The sequence below is a fragment of the Ictidomys tridecemlineatus genome, chromosome 2, assembly GCF_052094955.1.
Source record: "Ictidomys tridecemlineatus isolate mIctTri1 chromosome 2, mIctTri1.hap1, whole genome shotgun sequence".
Classification (NCBI taxonomy): domain Eukaryota; kingdom Metazoa; phylum Chordata; class Mammalia; order Rodentia; family Sciuridae; genus Ictidomys; species Ictidomys tridecemlineatus.
In genome coordinates this window covers 28,056,321-28,080,299 of record NC_135478.1, presented here as the reverse complement: position 1 = coordinate 28,080,299, position 23,979 = coordinate 28,056,321, and the positions used below count along the sequence as shown (strand labels likewise).

Below are 23,979 nucleotides of genomic sequence, written 5' to 3'. Positions count from 1 at the left end.
GGGCTTATGCTCACACTAACACAAAATTCGGAACGATATTCAAAAACCTGATTGTGTTTGACAGTAAATCAAATATGCATTTGCAAACAAGGGGAGTCCCAGATTCAAAAGAATATGAGGGAGCAGTACCCAGAAGATTGGAGAGAGCATGAATTTGTCTGTAGGCAATTAAGGACCCTCTTCGTTTCTTGTTTTTTTTTTTAAAGTTGTAGGATATGTGTTTGTGGCGGGGAGTTTCTGTTGATTACGGAGGAGCTGGTTTCCTTTTCAGAGCTAGTTTGAGTATTTTCAAAAATCATTTTATTGTGTAAGTCATTGGTCCTAGAGACTATTCTAAAGAAAAAGAAATGCAGCCAGAAAAGGAAATGCATTATTTTCTTCATTATGAGATTTTGTTTCATTTAACAAGACACTATGATATTATATAGAAAACAAGACCATTAGAAGTCATATCAGTCACTCTCCCTTTGGGATGACAAGCATATAGATTACCCAGTGGTTAGCCTGCTCTCGGCCATGTTTGAGAATCTTGTTATCAAGCCACTACTTACTGCTCTAAAAGAAACAATAGCAATGTGAGACTTGTTAACATTTAGATGGCTGTTTTCTCCAATTTAAAGTGGATACATTTAACAACTTTGAAAATACCACTATAAGACAGACTGCGTATTTTGTTTTTATGATACTGGGGATCAAACCCAGGGCCTTGTGCACGCTAGGCAATCATTGTACCATCATGCTACAGCCCCAGTCCAAGAATGAATTCTTATCTCATGCCCCACTGTCTGACCAGCGTCTTCCTCCTTTCCAGTCACCCCTTCTGTAACCCAATAATTTCACTTAAATGGGATTCATCTTTTCATTGTCACTCACCCGTTCAAAGTCCCCTCTCCCCCACTCAGCCTAAATTCTGTGGTCAGTTATTTAATCTCTCCCTTAATCCTCAAGATTCACCTTCCCTCTTAGCAAAGCTGTCATCCTGTTTAAATCCTACTCTCAACTATTGAGCAGTCCTTGAAGCATAAGCAAGAGTAAGGTGAAGAGGGCTTGAGGGCATTTACGCAGAGGAACTAGTATGTGTTCTTTGTTGGATGACAAGAGTCCTGGCTGGGCTTTAGAGAGGAGAGAAGGCTGAACGAGAGGCAGGGGTCAGACCTGCTTCTCTGGATTATATCCTTGGAGTTTGGAATGGCTGCTAATTATCCGGAGAGCCATTTTTCTGTGGTAGAACAGTGAAGGTGACCCAGCCCATGTTTTGCTCCCAATTTGAAGCCTGTGGCTTATTCAGAATTTATAGCTATCTCGGAATACTGAAGTTCCCAAGACCATTAGGCCACTCCCGGAGCTCCATAGCAGTTACTCCCACACATATCTGTGGAGACCAGTGAGTGCTATCCCAGCTGCTGGGGCCAAACTTTGGCTCCTGTACACAGGTACCTCCCGTGGCTAAGACCTTTAGTTTATCTCCTGATTAGATTTGGATGCATATAGATCCATGACCATATGTCTTTCTGTTGAATTGACTTTTTATTCCTCTGTCACTCTGTCTTAAAGTCTGCTTAATGTAATATCAATATATCAGCCTTTTTGTGCTTTCCATTTGCAAAGTATATTTTTCTTTCGGATTTTTTTTTAATTCTGTTTTTAAGTGTAAATTCTTTTTTTTTTAAGAGAGAGAGAGAGAGGATTTTAATATTTATTTTTTTTTAGTTATTGGCGGACACAGCATCATTGTTTGTATGTGGTACAGATGATCGAACCCAGGCTGCACGCATGCCAGGCGAGCGCACTACCGCTTGAGCCACATCCCCAGCCCAAGTGTAAATTCTTTTTAAAAAGGACTAAAATTCTGTTCTTTTGGATTCTATGTGTTTTAATATCTTAAGAGACAGTGTATCTGGGCTGGGGATGTGGCTCAAGTGGTAGCGCGCTCGCCTGGCATGCTTGCGGCCCGGGTTTGATCCTCAACACCACATGCCAACAAAGATGTTGTGTCCGCCGAGAACTAAAAAAAAATATTAAAAATACTCTTTCTCTCTCTCCTCTCTCACTCTCTTTAAAAAAAAAAAAAAGAAACAGTGTATCATTGGGTCCTGCTTTTGTCTAGTCTGGTGATCTCTACCTTTTTTAATAGTTTAGTCATTTATGTATAATATAATATTGAGAGAGTTGGATTTGTGTTCTTCATTTCACTGTTTTTTTTAATATTTATTTTTTAGTTGTAATTGGACACAACACCTTTATTTCACTTGTTTATTTTTGTATGTGGTGCTGAGGATCGAACCCAGGGTGAGTGCTCTACCGCTGAGCCACAACCCCAGCTCTTCATTTCACTGTTTGTTGTTCTGTTTTCTATTCCTCCGTTCTTCCTTTCCAGTTTTCTTCTTGGATTAACTGAACATTTTTAGAAATTGTTTTATCCATTGGCATTTTGGCCATAGCTTTGTGCATTGATTTTGAACGGTTGCAGTTTCAGCATTAGATCTTGAAAGTTCTTTCTATAAATCAAAGGCAACTTTCCTCAGTAGGGATTCAGGGAAAGCCTGGGATTGTGATTAAGCTCCTGTCCCAGCACCAGCACCTTGCACAGCACCTGGTGAGGAGAAGCCACTTCAGATGTTCTTTTGGAACAAAGTGGATATAAACGAACCAATCCGAGTCTCAAGAGCTCAGCACAGTAACTGGTATGTGAGTGATGAGGGTCACCCCTAGAATTGTGGGGCTTAGGCTCCAAAAATTGCAGTCCTTCTTAAGAGGATGCCAGCTACCTCAGCCTTGCCATATCTCCACCAAAAAGTCTGCTTCTTTGGAGGAGAGGGAAGGTCAGAGATTCCTGTGTTCAGCACTGGCACACCCCCAGCCCAAGTTCTTTACTCACCTAAAGTCTCAGGCAATTTTGTCAAGGCAGGCAGGCCCACAACGTCACTGGTAGGCCACCAGACTCTCAGAGACAGGTGGAGGAAAGGATTCTCTTTGAAAGGTGTCAGGGGAAGATTTAGAGCCCTCGGGGAGGAGAATGTCTGGATTGCTTAGGCCTCAGCCTGCTGCGGCTCCAACAGGCAATATACTTGAATTTCTCTTTTACATTTGATCTCAACTCCTCCCTGTCCTATGTCTCTCTTAGGAAGCACTGCCCATGGTGAGGTTCACACCCATGCACACTCCTGATCCTACCAAGCCCCTAGCAGCCTAGTGGAAGTGGAAGGAGGTGTTAGAAAACAAGCTTGAGAACAGCATCACTGAGCTTTTTTTGCTGTAAGTGAACTCCTTCATTTAAAAATGTTCCCAGTATTTTCTCCTATTTTTTGAGATGGGCTCTCACTATTTTACCCAGGCTGGTCTCTAACTCATAAGCTCAAGTGATCCTCCCGCCTCAGCCTCTCAAATGTACCACAGTGCCCAGCTCCCTGTGCTTTACCTACCACTGGCTTATTTAATACTTAAGCCCAGAACCTCAGTTTCTTCAAATGTCATCAGTATAATCTGTGAAAGGAACAGTACTTTGTTTCTTGCTGGAAAAATAAATGCAAGTTTTTAGTTCTGGGAAAATGAGGTAGGTGGACTTTTCCTATTTCCACTGCTGTACTATCCCTGAACATTCTGTATAACACAGACAAAAAGACTCTACAAGATCAAAAGAAGGTGGCAAGACCAGCTGGGGACATCTGCTGTTTCTGCTTTCCTAAGCAGCAGCATGGTGGCGAGTTCCCCGAGTTTTCCTTTTGTCATGTCTCAGGCTGGATGCTAAAGAGGCTGACAACCCAGAAGTGTCAAGAGATACAGAAAAGAAAAGAAGGGGGAAGAAAATCCAAAGAACCCTCCCAAAGGATCAAGGAAAGGGCAGCCTACCAAGACTTTCAAATACTAACAAAAAAGACACAGAAAAAAACGAGCAGCATCCCCACCCTGCCAGCAGAGGGCGAGTTGGGGAGCTTAGAATCTTTCATCTTTGCCCTGTGGTTTTGAGCTGCCTATTCCCCACCAGCCGTGTTAGTGGGGACCAGATAGGGAGCCTAGTGTCAGAGAGCCATCTCTCCCATTCTAAAAGTGAGAGTTTTCTGGAGGTGAGTCTGACCCCTACCTCCACCCATCAGTAACAAAGCACTTTCTACACAAGGCATCAGGAGAGGCCGTCCTACTGACCGCAGCAAGGGAGCACTGCCCCTTCCACCACTGGTACAGTGTCACAAGTGGCTTGTTCAGAGAGATTTAGGGTAGTGGTCTACAATGCCCTCGAGGCCTTATTCAATCCCTAGCACTACAGCAAATGTCTCATAATAATCAAGATGCTAGATACAAGAAAAAACACTAATCATACCAAAAATGAAAAAAATCTAAACTTGTCTGAGAAAAGACAATAGGGACCAACACCAAGATGATGCAAATATAAGAATCATAAAACAAGAATTTTAAAACAACCATCATAAAAATGCTTTATCTAGCAAATGAACACATTTGAAAGAAATGAAAAAAAAGCGTCAGCAAAAAAAATAGAAAATAGAAGAGAGAAGTAGATGACTATTTTAAAACTGAAACATATAACAATGAAACTGAATGGATGGCCTTCAAGCAAAATGGAGAAAACAAAGGAAATAATCCGTGAACTTGAAGATAAAACAATAGAAAATTACTCAACCTGAGCAATAGAAATAGACCAAAGAAAAGAAGGAATAGACACCTCTGGGAATGATAGAGCTGGCATGTAACAAAGATACAGCATTCATATCACAATTCCAGAAAGAGGAGGAAAATGTGGAGCTGAAACCATGGCTGCAAATTGCCAAATCGGGCAAGACACGTATCTGCAGATTCAAGAAACTGGTCCAACACCAAATGGGAAAAGCCCAGAGAAAATCAAATCGAGACATCATAATCAATCTTCAGAAAACTAAAACCTTTTTTGGTGGTTTTGGGGATTCAGCAAAGGGCCTTCTACATTGCAGACAAATGTTTTATGACCAAGCTCCACTCCCAGCCTGAGGAACACCTTGAACAGTAAGAGAGAAATACCATATACAAAGAAGTGGTACCGCATTTTAAGTGCAGGAAGAAAAGAATTCAACCCCAATCCTATCTCCAGTGGAAATATCCTTCAGAAAAGGCAATATCAAAATTTCTCAGATGAAGGAAAACTAAGTTTTGTTGCCAGATCTACCCTGATATAGGCTAAAGGAAGCTCTTTAAAAAGAAAGGAAGGATGTGGAGAATTTGTAGCCTTTGTTCTTTGCTGATGGGAATATAACTTGGAGTAGCCACTATCAAAACCAGTATGGTGTGTCCTCAAAAATAGAATTATATGATCCAGCAATCTTCTGGGTGTGTAAGCTGAAGATTTAAAAGTAATTGCAAGGCAAGCACAAGGCCCTGGGTTCAGTCCCCGGCACCATGCGCACATGCGCACACACACACACGCACACACACAAATTAAAATTTTTTAAAAATTGTGGTATAGCTAAAGCAGTGTTAAGAGGGAGAGTTATGGCACTAAATGCTTACATTAAAAAAGAGGATATTAGAGCACATTATATTCCATGCTTATATAATTTAATCAAAATGAACCCCAGTATTATGTGTAAGAATAAAGGAAAGTTAAAAATTGAATTAAAAAATAAAATCTCAGTAATTTTAAATTTCCCCCTCAAATTTTAAAAATTTAAAAATAAATTTCCAAAATTTAAAAATAATAATTTTAAAAATCCCCCTTAAAGAGATATCTTACTCCCATATTCATAGCAGCATTATTCCACCAAGAGGTGGAAGCAGCTCCAGTGTTCATCATTTGATAAGCAAAATGTAGTATATACATATACATACATGAAATATTCAGACTTAAGGAAACAAAATTCTGATACATGCTTCAACATGTATCAGGCCATACACTAAGTGAAATAAGCCAATCACAAAAGGACAAGTGTCTTTTTTCATTTATATGCTTTCAATTACATAAGTTATCTAGTCAAACTCAGAAACTAAGTAAAATTGTGGTTGCCAGGAGCTGGGTGGAAGGAAAATGAAGATTTGTTTAATGGGTACAGAGTTTCAGTTTTTCAAGATGAAAAGGTTCTGAGATCCACTGCACAATCATCTGAATATACTGAACAAAGCTGAACTGTACCCTTGAAAATGCTAAAGATGGTAATCAAAACAGATAACAGGAAGATTTCTGAACATTTGGAAACTAAACAAAACATTTTCTAAATAATCCTAGGTCAAAGAGGAGGTCTCAAGGAAAAATTTTTAAAAAATAAGTTTAACTGAATGAACATGAAAATATAACACATTAAAATTTGTGGGGCTGGGGATATAGCTCAGTTGGTAGAATGCTTGCCTCACATGCACAAGGCCCTGGGTTCAATCCCCAGCACCACACACACACAAATTAAAATTAAAAAAAAAAAATGTGGTATAACTAAAGCAGTACTAAGAGGGAGATTTATGGCACTAAATGATTACATTTAAAAAGAGGATATTGGAACAAATTACATTCCATGCTTATATAATTTTATCAAAATGAACCTCAATATTATGTATAAAGGAAAAAATTAAAAATTGAATTAAAAAATAAAATCAGTAATTTTAAATTTCCCCATCAAGAAAGAAAAAAATCACCACCAAAACATGAAGGATATAATAAAAATGATAGTAGGATTCAGTGAGGTTGAAAAAAGAAAAACTACAGAGTGAAACCCATGAAACAGAAAACTTTTGGAAAGGAAAACAGCCTTTAGCAAGACTGATAAAAAGAAGACACAATGCTGGGACTGTAGCTCAGTGATAGAGTGCTTGCCTAGCATGTATGAGGCATTAGGTTCTGATCCTCAGTGCCACATAAAAAAATTAATAAAGGCATTGTGTCCATCTACATATTATTGTGTCTATATATATATACACAATACACACACACACACACACACACACACACAAAATCTCCAGATATCCAAAGAAAATTAAGGGAATGCAGGTAAAGTAGCCAGTATCTGAGATGCTTGGGACCAAAAGTGTTTTGGATTTCACATTTCTTCCAATTTTGGAATGTCTGTGTATATGTAAGAAAATAAATATTTTTGGGGTAGGTCTCAAATCTAAATAGAAATTCATTTTGTTTAATATAGATCTGGTAAAATTTTTAGTGTACCTGCATTTTTTACTGTGACCTGTCTCATGTGAGGTCAGATATGGAATTTTTCCATTTATTGCCTCATGCTGATGCTCAAAATGTACTAGGAACAACTGTATAAATTTGACAATGTAGGTAAAATGGACATTCAAAACAAAGTCAATATAAAATAGAAGGCTGGGATGTATATATAAGTAATCTTAATAGCCCTGTAACTGCTGAAGAAATAAAATTTGATTTTAAAACCCTCAAAAAGTAAATGTTCAGGGCTGTGGTTGTGGCTCAGCAGTAGAGTGCTTGCCTAGCATGTGTGGGTCCCTGAGTTGGATCTTCAGCACCACATAAAAATAAATAAATAAAGGTATTGTGTCCAACTACAACTAAAAAATAAATATTAAAAAAAGGAAATGTTCATCCCAGATTATTTGAGAATTCTTCCAAACATAAGGAATTAAAATCAATTACATACAATCTCTTCTACAAAACAGATGGGAAAACATTTCATAACTCATAAGGTCAGTAATACCCTGATACTAAAACCAAACAAAAACAGCACCAAAAACCAAAACTACAGACTGGTATTCTTCATAAATATAGGAGCAAATGATCTTAATAAAATATTAGCAAATAGAACTCACAAAATATTAGTAAATAGAACTCATCAATAGATTAAAAATAATTATACACTTGACCAACAGAGTTGAAATATTTCAAGGATACAAGTCTAGTTTAACATTTGAAAACTAATCCATATAATCCACCATGTTAACAGGCTAAAGAACAAAAATTACATGCTCATATCAACTAATGCAGAAAAGAATCACAAAATTCAAAATAAAAAAAATTTTTTTAAATGCCAAGAATATAAGAGAAAAATCTCATTCCCATTTAAAAACTCGAGTTACTATGTTCCTTCCACAGGGATAACCTCTGTGGTCAACTTATGTTCTAAAGAAACTCTGGGCAATAATAGATAATTCCGTTTGCCCTTAATAAAAACAGCCTAACCCCTCTATCATCTGCCAGGGATGAGACAGCAGGGCAAGGATAAAATTTAAGACCACCCTGAGCTGGCTGTAATTGGCAAGTCTCAACTTCTTTGAGCTGCAAAATCTTTATCTGTAAAATGGGAATAACACTTTGCACACTTAGCCTGAAGAATAATTTGAGATAATACGTACACAGTGGTGGCCCAAAAGTAGATAGTTTTGACTATTGGTTGCTTAGTTTGTGTAAAATAAGCAGTGTATTTGCTCTGTGAACAATGTTGGCAGCATATTTTCCTTTGGACTCAGAGAACAGGTTAAGGGCTTCTTTGATTTTTTTCTTAAACAAGTTTTTTAAATTTATATGAATATTTGCATATGCCAGTACATTAGTCTTTCAGTTAATGTAGGAGTATCTCCATGGTCCTAGATGTTAATATTAACTTCTTAGTTCTTCAACTTCTCTGTATTAAAGCGATGAAGAAATTAGTATCCATACATTACCTCAGTTGTCTTCTTTCTCCAAACTGTAATATATATATATACACACACGTTTTTTCTAGTTGCAATTTATTATAAGTAGGTAAATCAAAAAATAAGGATTTTGACTATCTTAAGTGGCCTCCTGAAAAACTTTAGCGAAGTCTTCTGGCTTTATCCATAAGTCAGTTCTAAAAGACAAAAACCAGTGATTGCATAGATATTCATTACAAATATATTGATTTGTATAGAATTGTGTAGTGTGATTGGATTCTTGAGAAAGGAAACATACCCCACAGGGTTAAGACAGAGCACACAAAGGAATCAAGGTTCAAGGTTCGAAGTCTGACAGAATTTCTCCCCTAGCTTCCCTTCCCTCTAAGTTAGACTCACCTGCCTGTTTCTTATATTCGGTGTCAATGTCTTGGTTCTCTTTCCATTTTGCAGAGCTTCCCCCCCTGCTACCACAACTCATTCAGGTCCAAACTTCAGGGCATCTCCTTACCTCCAAGAATGTAATAGCCTCCCACTTGCTCTCTATTGTATCCACCTTTCCACACAATTTGGCAGAGTGGCTAATTTTTTTCAATTTTAACTTTTTATTGAAGTAAAATATACAGAAAAGTACACTTATCATTGATGTGTAGATTAATGCAATTCCATAAACTGGACACACCCAGACTAATGATCAGCATTACCATGATCCATGAAAGCCACATTCTACATTCTGCTCCCTTCCAGTTACAAATCTCCCAAAGGTGGTGACTTCCAACAGCATGTATTAGTTTTTCCTGTTTTTGTATTTTACTAATGAAATTACATAGTGGAGTCATGTGTACTCTTGTCTGGTTTCATTACTCAATATTACATTTGTGAAGTTCACTCATTGTATCGTGTGTGTGTGTGTGTGTGTGTGTGTGTGTGTGTGTGTTTGTGTTTGTGTTTGTACTGGGTATTGAACCCAGGGGTGCTTGACCACTGAGCCATATCCCCAACCCTTTTTTTGAGACAGGGTCTGGCTAAGTTGTTTAGGGCCACACTAAGTTGCTGAGATGGCTTTGAACTTGATTCTCCTCTCAGTCTTCCAAGTCAAGATGCCACAGTGCCCTGCTATTCATCCTCATTGCTTTCTAGAATGAGCCTATTGTGATTTACTTATCCTTTCTATTGTTGAATATTTGAGTGGTTTCTAGTTTGGGGCTATTATAACCAGTATTGCTATATTATCAGATTTTGTTTAACATGCATTTCAGTTAAGAATATACAAATTGCCATTGCAACACAGGAACTCCAGTTCCTCCACATCCTTGCCAACACTTATTTTTTTAATATTTTTATTTTAGCCCTTCTAGTAGGCATGTAGTGATACTGGACATCTTTTTGAGCATTTCAGATAGCAACTCACTGGTCTCTTAGATCAAATCCCACAGTCATATACTCCCAGCACTTGCCTCAGCTTCAGCTTTAGTGTGGATTTCATTTCAACTGTCCAATCTGGGCTTCAACAATGCATACACACAGCCTGGCACAGTTGGAACTCATGTATTTGAAGGAACAAATGAACAATAGGAAACAATGCAGTACTTTTTGTTTTCTTCTGAAGAATTTTTATGTTGAATTAAATATTAAATTTGATAAGCATGGGGACACTGTCAGGTCCCTGAAACTCAGTAAGGAGACCTTTGTAGAATTACAGAAATGATACTTTAAGCTATATAAATGAATCTGAGTAACCTTCTGCAACCTTGAGCTGTGGCCCAAGGGGCTAGTAAAGCCAGATCACATTGTTCAAACTCCATTTGTTCACAACCTTCAAAGATGCCCATCTGAGTCATGGTTGTTTGCACAATTTTCTAGTGAACAAGAACATTAGAATCATTTATGAAGTTTACCTGCCTCCACTCAAATGGAGAATTGGATAAACTGCTCTCAAGGAAGTAAACTTTGAAATTTTACCCTGAAGCCCTGTAACAAAGGGCCTCAACATTTCCTTTGACCCTGCCTCATATGCCTCATGAAGCATTGTGCTGCTGTTGTTATACAGTATCATGGACTGGGTACTTAGAATGAATTGAAATTTATTCCCCATAGTTCTAGAATCTGGTAGAGCCTTTTTGTTGTGTCATCTTGTAGCAGGGGACAAAAGTGGGGCAGGAAGAGACTTTGCAGCCCTGAGCCCTTTCAAAATCTTTTTTTGTCAATTCACTCAGTAGAGGTGGAGCCCCCATGGCCTAAATAGCTCCCCTCTGATTAGGCCCTACTCGCAACAGTTTCATTGGGGATAAAGTTTCTAGCACATGCTTTTTAGGGGACATAATCAAGCCACATTAGCAGTTATTCTGGGACATTTCATGAGCAATTTTCCCTGATTTTACGTAGGCCTTGAGTCTTGAAATAAGAGGGTTTTATGAACATTTTTTCTTCCTGTTCCAGAGCCTTTCTCACTGTGAGCTCATCACGGATGATGGGATACTGCACCTGAGCAACAGCACCTGTGGCCATGAGAGGCTGCGGGTACTAGAATTGGACAACTGTCTTCTCATCACTGACGTGGCTCTGGAACATCTAGAAAACTGCCGTGGCCTGGAGCGCCTTGAGCTGTATGACTGCCAGCAGGTCACTCGAGCAGGCATCAAGCGGATGCGGGTAGGCTTGGGGCTGGGGAGTGGGCTCAACCTGACATCGTTTCTGAGCAACAGAATCAAACATTAAAATCAATGTCCAGCGCTGGGGAGGTAGCTCAGTGATAGAGTGCTTACCAAGCATACACAAGGCCCTGGGTTCAGTTTACAGCCCCACCCTTCACCCATCATAGTCTTTAATGAGATGTAGTGATGAGATGAATCTCAGCAATTAATAAACTGAACATCATTTTTTAAAAAATCAATAGCCAGCTGGGCACAGTGGCACTCGCCTGTAATCCCAGCAGCTGAGGAGACTGAGACAGGATTGCAAGTTCAAAACCAGCTTCAGCAATGGCGAGACGCTAAGCAAATCAGTGAGAACCTGTCTCTAAATAAAATACAAAGTAGGGCTGGGGATGTGACTCAGTGGTCGAGTGCCCCTGAGTTTAAGCTCCAGTTTCCCTCCCCAAATCAACATTCACTTTCTCCATTCTATCCTAAGCCAATAGTTATGCAAACTTATCTGGTTTACTCATTTGTCAGTCATCTTAGACTGCTTCAAAATCCCATTGCTTAGATCCCACTCTGGAAGTTAACTTGAGTGGGTCTGGGGGAGATGTTCCATGTAGTCTGATCAGCACCCTCATAGCACCTCCATTGGCCAGGCATCCTGACACATAACCTGTAATCCTAGCAACTCAGGAGGCTGGGAAAGATCCCAAGCTTTAGGACAGCCTGGGCAACTTGATAAGACCCTATCTCAAAAAAGGACAGGGGTTGTAGTTCAGTGGTAAAAGTTCACCTGGGTTCAATCACCAATAAAAAGAGGCTCTCCTTCCAAGGAAAACAACTTAGATCATTAAGAGGCAGGACATAGTCTTGGCAACTTCATATAATTCACATATATCGTTTTTCGCTGCAAAGCAGCCCAATCCAGGGTCCTTCACTCAAGTTTGCCCACAGGGCCAGTTACTGCCACTGAGCAGAAATAATTTCTCTAATAATATTAAGGGAAAAGTAGTTATAATCCCAAAATACCAGGGTAAAGACTACTCCACTTTTTCTACTTCCAGGCTCAGCTCCCTCATGTCAAAGTCCATGCCTACTTTGCTCCTGTCACCCCACCAACAGCAGTGGCAGGAAGTGGACAGCGACTATGTAGGTGTTGTGTTATTCTCTGACAGCCCACTGCTCAGGCCCAAGGGGTGATGAGGTGTCTCTTCTTGTAGAGAAGACCAGTCTTCATGATTACTCCATCATTACTCAAATCTCTTGCTTCTCCACTGGGAAAGGCATTTACAGGTAAAAGCCTTCAGTATGGATTGGAGTAACTCTGGTGATAGTGTTTCACCTTTATTTTGCTGTGATGCAATCAAAACTTTGTGTCCATTAACACGTGGCAAGAGTGGTCTTAATGCAGCCAAGATCACACAAGAAACCTGGATCCCTTATGAGGTGGGTACCAATCTCTGTACAAAAGTCCTACCCTTGGCTTTATCAGCATTCCTCAAACAGACCATCAGTGTTAGCACAAACTGAGCAGAAAAATATAACCTGTTGATTTTCTACCTGATCCTTAAGCCAGTGGCCTACTTTAATCCACAGTAATTGCATTTTGATTAGCTGGACTTTTCACTTTGAAGATTAAATAGCAATTTTATCAAAGTGACTGTAATGCAAATTCACAATACCCAAATAGTTTTATATGTAGAAACTTATGTGGAAGGCATGATAATAGGTTTCCATGAGACACCAAAGAAATGAGGACTCTAAACTGGGTGAAGCAGGGTCTTCACCTTTGTTATCAGCCTGTCATATCCACCTCCAGGAACCAAAACAAAACAAAAGCAACTCAGTTTTTTGTTGCCTGATTAGAAATTACAAGCTCTGGCATATGCTACAGCACATAATGCATTTTTATTATAGGGAATAAAGCTAATTATTCCATACTTCTCACCAAATATGGGGGATCTAAAGAAACAGGAATTATTAAGTTATCTCTAGTATACAATTAAAAACAATGAATGGATGCATGTAGAATGGATGTGATTTTTTTTTATTTTTAAATTTTAGAAATCAGGTTACACCAAAACTATTCAAAAATTTTACACACTTAAAACTCAGAAAAGTGTTGGCACCTTTTGGACTCACAATATAAAAATGAATAAACCATTGCAATACTTAATTCAGAGGGTTTTATTGCTATTTTCTGGCACATAAATCTGAGTAAAACCGTTTTCCAAATTCAGACCTCCTAATGTTACCTGAAATAAGATATGATGCTATATGAGTCCTGCTCTGCACTGTCCACATTTGTGATCTTTATTGAAGATTAGGAACCCATTACCACCTTCACTGTGAACTCAAGTGTTAATGGCAGCTGATCCTTGCAACCACTTCTTAGAACTCATGAGAAATAAAAACAAAAATGCTTTCTATGCTTTTATAGACAATGATAAAAGCATTTTTAAGGGGAAAAATGCCTCAGCTGCATTCAAAGATGGCAGATAAACATATACCCCCCATAAATTGACTTAGCAAGATTGAGTAAGCATTAAAGTACTGAGTATTTTATTGCTTTTTGATAAACTCCAGTATTTCCTAGTTATATGAATGCCACAGCAGTGGCACTGTTAGGGATGGAGGACATAACTGATGAAGCCATTTAAGTGAACAAATGAGCATGTAACAAACTTGTTAAAATGATTAGTTTGTATTAAATGTAATTGGTAGAGTGCTTTACCTGGCCACGTGTGAGGCCCTGAATTTAATCCCCAGCACTGGAGAAGATTTTTTTTTTCTAATGACCAGAGACTGCCATACATTCTCTCGAGTTAGGATACAACCTCTCACTGCTATTGGACTTGATGCTAAACGATCCATGACCTCATTTATAAAAATAGAGGGTTACCTCAAGTGAGAAAACCAGGTTTGCTTCCTCTGTAAAGAACAGTTTGTAGAATAACCTGTCCTTAGTTTTGAGGGGAAAAAACCTACAAGAGCTTAGCCTCTTACAATATTTGTTCTGAGGTATGTTCAGGACAGTGGCTCCCTTGGTTCTATGACTCTACTTGAGATGAAACTAGCAAGGTGAAAGTCAACTTGAAGTGAAACTAGCAAGAACTGACATTTTAAATGAGACACGTTTGCAAAACAATCGGAAAACATTTATTGTACTGAAATGTGTACATCCTACTATTAAAAAAACAAAGTAGCAAATTTGCTGGTGCCATAATTTATTTAACCTGTTTTACTGGGACAGACTAACGGTCAATGCCACTCAGTATTAATTTCAAGTTTGATGAGCCTGTATTTTATCCCACTTTTCTAAAACCTGATGAATTCAAAATAGCACACAGCATTAAATGACATTTATTGTTCCATAAATCATGAGACCCAAAGGAATGCTAAATAGACAAGCAAAACTCTAAAACAACTGAGAAGCTTACTTCTTTCAAGAACGAAGTGACTGGTACAGAAAACATGTGGTCACAAAAAAGCAAAGGGGAGAAGGACAGAAAAGAAAACTCTCTTCCTACATGGTCTATAGGAGTAACAGATATTTCTGAACTAAGATGAAAATATTCAGACAGTGCTTCTTTGTAGCAAATAATTAACCCCTTTATGAATAAACCAAAATGTCAAAGCTTTCACCTAGTGAAGTCATTTGTCTTCTGGGAGAGATTTCAAACTTACAATTAATCATTCCTATTTCCACCTGAACAAAGACGAGGCTCAAATGGTACATTCAAAGCCAAAAGAGCTTAGTAAACAGAGATGCTGTAATTAAAAAGTTTAAAAATTCAGTCTGATACACCATAGGCCTCAAAAAATGCTCAATGAATTCTGGGAAGGCTCTAAGTGAAGGGAGGAGTAAAAGAAGAAACCAGTGGATTCCCTTTGGTGGGTGGGTGGGGGGGGGAAGTATGCTAGCACACTTTTTATGAAAGATGCATACTCTAAGAAAAAGCCATTGTGTGGTTATTAAAAACATCTCAATCAGAATGTTTATTCATGATTGTACCGAAGCTCAATATCTGACAAGAGACCAAGGGATTTTTTTTTTTTTTTTGGTACATTTTAGTGTTAGATTTATGATATCTAGTGTTTCCATGAAAAATCTCATCTTGTTCATAACAAAGATCCCATAACACCAACTCAGAAGCTACCAACAATAAAACTTTGTGCCTCCTACCTATGTCACCTATTTCCAATGTCTAGGGTAGGTCTTTAAAAATGCTCAGGAGTAAGGGGGTGGAGAAATAAGAAGGAAACAAGAAAGAAAACCACGAGTTTAAAAGGCAAGGAGGCTTCAAAAAAATGAAAACCAGAAACTAAAATGCTAAAATTGGAAGCAGAAGCAAAAAAGTTATTCAATAAATCTGTGACAAAGCAAAAACACAAGTCTTTGTACCTATTAGGATTTACACTGATCCTCTCACCAAGGTACTCCTGATAATGCAGTTTGCTTCAAGCCCATCTTCCTGGCTTGGATCCTCTCCAGTCTGGCATGATCATTTCACAGCTATACCCTTAGACATGATTTCTTCTGAGAAGGTGCCGAGCCTCTTACCTGACCATCACCACATCAGCACAGTCCATCTTTCTGCTGAAGGAATCCTTTCTGGCTCCACAATAGCACTGTCCCCCATCTTCTCCCCAGGTCAGCATAAGGTTCAGGCAACAAAAACCAAACTGGCACAGATAGGTAAATGCCCATGGTTAAGTTTTACATTCATTTCCAAACCGCATACAGTGTAAAAAGCCCAAGGGCTGCTTCTGGGAACTGTATCTACTGGCCTCTGCCAGAGAAGCAGGTAGCCACGCCTGCCCCACGGCCTCCAGAGCTGGATGCACGCTGTCCCGACGTGCTCACTCTCACGAGGATGCTTGGCTATGGCAGTGACAGTGAGATTTGCCTCTCATACAACTCATTAGAAAGGTCATCTGTGTTTTCAATATGAAACATTTCATATAGTAAAATCCAATCCCAAGACTTCTTGGATTCAGTCTTCACACACTTTTAGCGTGACTTTATTTGGTACTGGATATAGTTCAGTCTACATAAGACATCACTTCAAAATTATGTGGATACCATCATTATTTTCAGCTGCAGAAAAAGGATAAAAGTTAAAAATTTTTTAACTTGGCTTAGGAAAGCAAGAACACTAAAAAAACTCTACAACCCCCACCTCAGGTTACTTTCAACTAATTCTAGAGAAAAACATTCATTTGTTCTAGCTTTTTCTCTCAGGCGGCATCATGTCCACATTCCCCTTTTAGCCATTCTGCTTTCTAAAGACTGGCTGTGCCCTTCTTAGTACACTGCTCCCATACTGCTTGCCAGTTCTGCAGTGTGATGTGGAACTTATCTGTAAGCCAGAGAGAGCACAGTTGGAAGCTGAACAGGTGAAAACACTGCAAGGGCCAAGTCAACCCTACAGAAAATACACAATGTTTCTATCATTCCTAGAAAAAAATTTTTAACTCCTTGGAGGAAGATTTGAAACATTTAAAAAATATATCCAACTTTTGCCTGATGGCCTCCATAAATGATGAGAAGCATTAAAGGTATTTTAGATAAATGGTTTTTTTTAATGTATACAAGTCTGAAAAACAGATTTTAGGGGAAATCCTAAGTTTGAAATGTCTACTGAATTCACAACTACACAATTACAGTATGAGTTTCCTTTTTTTTTTTAACGCAATGAGTTTTAGAGAGTAAAAGTTGAGCAGAAAAGTACAGGTGAACCAGTCCTGGTTACAATTCAGCCCTGCAGGTCACTGAATGTAGTTCAGTCCACATAAAACATCACTTCAAAAGTGCAGGTAACTTGATGTCATATGTGACACATCATGCACAAAGTAAAACTCTTAAGAGTGACCACCAGGAAAGAGTAAGGAATGCATGACATTTTCCTCTTCTAGGGAAAGTTGTGCTGAGCCTGGTTTGGGATCTTAACCCACTTGCCCTTTAAAACAATCTATGAACATAGATCTCTTCAAATTCTTTGGCCTTTAAAAACTCTCTACCTAATCTTTTAACGTTGGAGTTCACCTGAGCCCTCTTTCCATACTGTCTCCTCCAATGACTTCAACTTTATAACTTCTGAAAAGCCGAAGGTTTCTAAATTTATATTTTAAACCCAGACCTCTTTATTCAGACCCAGAATGGCACCATTAAGTGACTACCTGACATACCCCAAATGTTAACTCTCAACAAGAAACTGGCAATTACAACTACTACTCCCCCAAATGTGGAGCTCAGTCTATAAATCATTACCTCTTGCCTGGATGGCCATCTCCTGCCTCCAGTTTTGTGGTCTTCTCATGCCCCCCATTTTGAAAGTAGAAGGAAAATCTAATCACATTACTACTTTGTTTAAACTTCACTGATTTTCCAATGCATTTCAACTAAAATCCAAACTACCATCACCTCAATCCTGAATGCAAAACCCTATCCCCCACCTTGCTCTACTCACCCTCACACACTACATGGCAGCTACACAACCCTCTTCCAGGCCTTGAAAGAATCATTTGCCCTAGGACACTGTTCCTATGGCCAGCTCCTCATCCTTCAAGACACTTCTTCACAGAAGCCTTCCTTAACTGTTCCATGTCCTCCATTCCAGATTCCCCTTATCCATAAACACCCCACTGACTTTCCAATTCCTTCTTGGCACTTAAAATGTTGGTAAGTTTGGCCAATTTGGGTTTGTTTTCCCCACTAGAGTGGCAGTTACACGGACTCTTTGTTTTGTTCAACATTCACTAAGCATTAAATTTCTGAAACAGTGCTCAGTAAAATGTTAACTCAATGAACTAAGTTTTTCCTAGTTACCTACAAAGACTGACACCTTTTCCTCATTTGCTAGTTAACTTCCATTATAGTCCTTTAAAACATTCTGTTGATTCATTTCTCTAATTCTTAAAAATTAGTGGAGAAAGCATTTTCAAGAGTAAGCACACAAAAGGGTAACTAATCAGAGGCACACACAATATTGTTCATAATTTTGAGTACAGACACACATGTACAAAGTACCTTTTACTGTAGAGAATAAAAAACAACTCTCATCTTGAAAGTTTTGAACCATCTAGAAGAGTAAAGCACACGTATAAGTACAATTAAGATATTACTGTCCCTTTTTAAATGAATAGAAATGATTTAAAATCAGTTAAAGGAAAATATTATAGTCTATATATTATTCTTGCACAAGTACATAATTCAAATTACCAAAATACTTCCTGAAGCCAGTGTGAGGTAGTGAAAATGTGTGTCTGCTGTACTCACAAGACCTTATTCTGACCATTCCTGCTATCATTGTCCCTGAGGATCTGGTCAGTCATTCTGTGATCTATGGGGAGCACTTCCTTACAGTTCTGTTAATACTGACTAAAACAAAGTACATGTTATTATTCTATGATTACTTGCTCTGAACATGAAGTTGGGAGGTGGTTTGTACTTGTAAACTTTCATGGCTTTTTTAAGGTGGCCATAATGGCCAAAATGAGAAAATAACCAATGTCCACCTCATAAAAAGGGACAGAGCCTGCTTCTAACCTTCAAAGTCCTGAAATGAGTATCTGAATGCAAAGGGTTGTGGGGAGGATAAGCCAGTTTTCTTTGACTTGTGTTCCTTATTCTTATTATCACTAAAATTCTTGATTATAAATTCTTACAAAATTTGATCACTAACTCTTTGGAAATGATTCTCATGAGTATCTGGAAAGAGATCACCACAGAATTATTTTCTATAGTTCAAGGATACGTACAAAAGTAAATATCAGTATAAAAGGGAAAAATGAATGAGGATGATTATCCAATTTACCTGATCACTAACAAGAATGTGGATGCCAGTGGGACCCTGTCTGTAAACCTGGTTAATTTGGTGGAGAGGAATATTAAACACCAACGCAAGTTTTCGCGCAACTTCTGAGGCAACCATTTCTTCCAAGTAGATTGCATGGTAAACTGAAATTTAAGAAAGAAAAAAATACCAGCATATTACCCATAATCTTTGATCTGCTTCCTACTTGATCAATAGAAAGAATACATCTTTCAAAGTATCAAAAAAATAAAATTTAAAATTTATAATGGGACCAAATTAACATTTCTTTTCCCCCTTACTACCTTAAAATATCAAACTACCCATCTGAAATATAGTACATTATTTATGTTTGCATGTATAACTTAACATTAACAAAATGATTTAAGGTTTAAATTTTTATTTATATTTTTCTGCACTGCAGTCTCTTGTATTCAAAAGTTAAATATGAACAGGGAAGCTGGACATGGTGGTGCATCCCTGTGCTTCCAGCCCTCAGGAGGTCAAGGTAGGAGGATCACAACTTCAAGGCCAGCCTCAGTAACTTAGTGAGGCCCTGAGCAACTTAGCAAGACCCTGTCCCCCAAAAAATAAGTAAATAAAAATAGGCTGGGGATGTGGCTTAATGATTAAACAACCCTGGGTTCAATACCAGGTACCAAAAAATGGGGTAGGGGTTAGGATGGGCTACAAACAGGCACAGGGGTCTTTCTGGGGTAATGGGACTCAAGCTGGACTGCAACAATGGCTATACACTGTAAACTAACTGAAGTACCATTGAACTGCATATTACAGTAAAAGAATTTTTATGGTATACAAATCATACTTGAAGAAAGTTGTTTTTAAAATGTATATATTTCTGGTAATATACAAAAAGAGCCCTAAAGGGGTCATTATTTTTGATTCAATAATCCTACTATTGGGAATTTATCCTAAGGAATGAAAGCTCTTGGTACCCTCCCCCAATATTCTCTCTCTCACACACACACACACAAATTTAAAATAATGTAGAAGATACCACATGAAAGGCTACAGACAGACAATGAAGGTTGATACTTCTTTACAGAATACCCTAGCCAGAGTCCATCCAGCGTTCTGCATTCCTGGCACATATAAGTCACCAGCAGACATCACCTGCAGAGTGTGCATGTGCAGTGTCTGACGCATGCGGGTCTTGCTTAATGACAGAGTCAAGCTAGACATGGATCAAAAATACCACTGCTGAGAACTTTGTTTCCGTAAATAAGGGTGTGCTCCTTGTTTTGTGTGTGGATTTATGAGTACAGAAACCTTTGTTACGGACACAATGCCTTTATTTTTTTAATGTGGTGCTGAGGATCGAATCTAGTGCCTCACATGTGCCAGATAAGCACAATGCCACTGAGGCACAATCCCAGCTCCCTCCACTTATTTTTTCCTAAATAAAATTTTACTGGAACACAGCCATACCTATCATTAACATACATTTTACGGCTATTCTGTGGCACTCCAGTGGCGGATTTTAAATGTGTTACCTATGTTTGGGAATGTAACCTCAAAATATTACAGTCTTAATGATATGTAAATGATGTGTAAGACCTTGGAGATACGTGGTGAGATTCTTAAAAATTTTTATCCTTTTAGATTAAGAACTTGTACCTTGAATCTTAAAATTCATGGCTTCTGGAGTAAAATTAACACCAAATGGAAAATTTGTAATTATGACTGCTACCCTTGTTTTTTCAGTAAAATTCCAAACATAAAGTATTTATCAGGGCAAATAACTGCCTCTGAATTTTGTAATGTATCTTTCTCTTTAAAGTTCTGAGCATGTTGCCTTCTGTTTCAAAACATAAGAGGAAAATAGTAGAAAGTATATGATGTAAAATAAAAATGCTTACTTATTTTAAGGCTATATTCAGAGGAGAAAAGGGACCAGCCTTTCAATATCTGCTCTAATCCAGTGCTATACTATATAAATAAGAAAAACCCTCAGGATGAGATGCCTCCTAACATACAGATGGAAAATGACACAGAGCCTACTAACACTGATAGGGACCTATCACCTCATGAACAGATCACTGTGCCACCCAGTCCACACTCAGGACTGATAAACAGATGCATCTTTGCACATGTTTTATTTTAAGTAGTCCCCCCATCTTGCTAGTCAGTAAAATGGAGAAGAGTGGTGCTCCCCCTTTTGGGGGGGGGGTTATCAAGCCACCAGTGTACATTTGCCATTTCAGTAAATGTGAGATTTAAGGGGGCAAAAAGCCAGATAAAAATCTCAAAGCATTCAAGCTAGTCTTTTGCTTGTTTAGATATTTCTGGCACAAGGGGCCATATAAAAGAGAACTTGAGAAAGACTGCTAGTTTCCTCTTTTCCCAAGGACATGGCCCTACAGTTGGTGCCTACTACTATCAAGACTCCTGCACTAGTAACTGGGCAGAAAGGAAGTGACAGGGTTGAGATACCCTGAATACCCACCGTAAGGCGTCCCACTGCCATTCTCGCCTCCACTGCCTGCAGCTTGCTGCTGCGCTTGCAGGGTGGCACTACTCGGCTGCTCCTGGCAGACATAGATGGTTAAGCGGGGCCTAACCGACCTGCAATCAGAAGATGCCAAGATGAGCCTAGGAGAGAAGCTGCCTGAACACACGTACACATGACAACTATAGAAATCTAAAGTTCTAATTCCTTATGAAAATTTTACAATGTTATTTCATTATACAAAATAATTTACTAATAAAAATGTAAAAACCACACACCTCACAACAACTATCACAGGTGGTCTAATATGATGATCCAGACTCTAAACCATTGAGATGGTCTGTCAGATGCTGGTAAATTTAAGTTTCAAGATTAAGTAAGCAATTTAAAATCAGTGATTCAATTTTAATGGAATTCTCACACCCCAAGTCTAGAAATAACAATGATAGTAAATGGATCGTAAAAGCCAGCATAGTTTACAGTTCTATTATTTTAATTCACAATTAGAAGTTTACATATTTAATAACTGTTTAATAATAGTCATGACCTTGAAAACCGTAGATTCTGTATAGCTCACCTAAATTAGAAGTTTTGTTTTCTTGGCAACAAACCCAGTCGTCTTCAAGAAATCAGTACTGCCCATGTGCATTGCTACCAGTCTTACAGTCTACCTCTGCCCTCATCAGTGCCTGCATCATATCTGGGCCTGCCCTGAAGGTGTACACAAAACAGTCTTCTCGTGAGCACGATGCTGCCGATGCTCGACGGTGCACACAGGCACACGCCAACCTATCGTGGAAACACATTCTGCCCAAACCCCCCACGCGAAGAAAGGTATGTCCTTATTTCACGCAAAATAGTCCACAGTATTTTACCTTGACTTCAGTGAATTATAGAGCCGAATTCCATCGGCTGCACCACAAATTTGAACTAAATCTTCCTTTGTCAGTTTTAATAAGTCGGCACCTGGAGGACAACAAAGAGACTCTTCTCAAATGAAAAAGAACATGCCACTGGCTGCTTCACAAGCATCCATCTCTTTTTACATGGTTAGATGTCCTTCTAAACAACGTCAGGCATTCTGAATGTACACACACACATCCCCTGTCCTTTAGAGCCAAAAACAATGCTGGTTTTTCAATGGCCTGTATTGTATCAAGAGGGAGTTCAGAAGCCCAGAAGCTGGTAAATCTAATCAGTATACAGATTCCATACAACTGACTATCCCCAATACTAGATCTCACTGCCTGCTTCACCTAGTGGCTCTGCTGTGGCTTTACTTGATTCTGACCTCAGGTAAATAAATCTTGAGATCACCCAGATTAAAAAAATTTGTTTTATTTTTACAAAAGAGAAAATGGAAGTCCAGAGTTTCAGAAACATGTTCAGAGTGACACAACTAGCTGATAGTGGAACAAGGACTAGGCCTCTTAATTTCACAAACATTCTGTAACATAACTGTCATAGCAGCCAATTTTAATAGGAAAGCATGGCAGAGAATCACACAATTCCTTCATATTTCCCCCCATAAATACTTGCCAAATGTGAATAACAAGAGATCAAGGATACAACAGACCTTAAAATACAGCAGAAAGGTGGGAGAGGAAGTAGTGAAAACAAGACTGACCAAGCTTGGGGTGGCTACATGGGAGTTCATCACATTCTCCTCTCTGCTTATTTAAGTTTGAATACATTCACAATCTTTTATGTTTAGCCCTCTACTAACAGTCTCTGGGATATAGGCATAACTTCCATATCAGTATCTCCTACCAATATGTAATAAGATAATGGAGTTCTCTAAGAGCTTGAATATGAGAACCTAATTTCTAATTTATAAAAGAAAAAAAGATCAGAGAAGTGTAACTTCCACAAGACATGAACATTAATAGAGTCATTCTGTAGTAGTCAGAGAAATAAGCACTCTCATCTCTATACTGGAGCCTACAAAAAACACCTCTGAAGCAGGGCTCATAGGTGTGACCAGAGATGTGCCCACACACATATGTACCCTTAACCTTAACTCATGCAGAGAAGTGGATAAACCTTCCTGAAATGTGAAAACCCAAAAGGCTCAGAGCAAGAGGCCTTATCTCCTCACTGACCTTTTGTAGTTCTTTGACTCAGTTGATGTACCAAAGGGGCACAATGACTAGCTCCCTGCCCAGCCTCCAGAGGAAGCCCATGGGTTAAGGAAAAGGCAGGAGGCTAAACCATGTAATTACCACTCAATGAAAAGAGCTTAAAATTCCCAAGACAAAAACATGGACTGACCAAATAGGAGTAACAAGGGCCTTCCATATTTATTGGAGGTTTTTCTATGTGCTATGCTTTTAATTCTGCTTGTTCTGCAAGAGCTCAAGATGACCACCTCCACCCCAAATTGTACAATTTCTAGTTTTTCACACTTAAGAGGCTTTTCCTTAATCATATAAAAATATGGATCCCAGGGCTAGGGCTGTAGCTCAGTGGTTGAGTG

The 23,979-nt window shown here is 38.7% G+C and overlaps 2 protein-coding genes across 18 annotated transcripts in view; one reads left to right on the top strand and one right to left on the bottom strand.

Moving 5' to 3' along the window:
* Fbxl2 (F-box and leucine rich repeat protein 2) overlaps window positions 1-23,979 on the top strand; it is a 138,606-nt gene that overhangs the window by 77,885 nt on the left and 36,742 nt on the right. For 4 of the 11 annotated variants that reach the window (XM_021731895.3, XM_040289922.2, XM_021731890.3 and 1 more), the window contains 2 exons: window positions 11,017-11,229; window positions 12,281-22,472. In XM_021731895.3, the coding sequence (XP_021587570.1) occupies window positions 11,017-11,229; window positions 12,281-12,388 (321 nt within the window). In that variant the 3' untranslated portion in view covers window positions 12,389-22,472. Of the gene's footprint in view, window positions 1-11,016; window positions 11,230-12,280; window positions 22,473-23,979 lie in introns of those variants that run through there. The other 7 variants (XR_013434368.1, XM_078038218.1, XR_005735831.2 and 4 more) reach the window with 7 other exon arrangements.
* The window catches only part of Ubp1 (upstream binding protein 1), a 52,144-nt gene continuing 42,517 nt past the window's right edge, over window positions 14,353-23,979 (bottom strand). For 3 of the 7 annotated variants that reach the window (XM_021731862.3, XM_005317331.5, XM_078038216.1), the window contains 5 exons: window positions 22,379-22,469; window positions 21,501-21,619; window positions 19,037-19,179; window positions 18,250-18,301; window positions 14,353-16,317 (listed from right to left, as the gene is read on the bottom strand). In XM_021731862.3, coding sequence (XP_021587537.2) covers window positions 16,280-16,317; window positions 18,250-18,301; window positions 19,037-19,179; window positions 21,501-21,619; window positions 22,379-22,469 — 443 coding nt within the window. In that variant the 3' untranslated portion in view covers window positions 14,353-16,279. Of the gene's footprint in view, window positions 16,318-18,249; window positions 18,302-19,036; window positions 19,180-21,500; window positions 21,620-21,781; window positions 21,854-21,978; window positions 22,215-22,378; window positions 22,470-23,979 lie in introns of those variants that run through there. The other 4 variants (XR_002484828.3, XR_005735830.2, XR_013434367.1 and 1 more) reach the window with 4 other exon arrangements.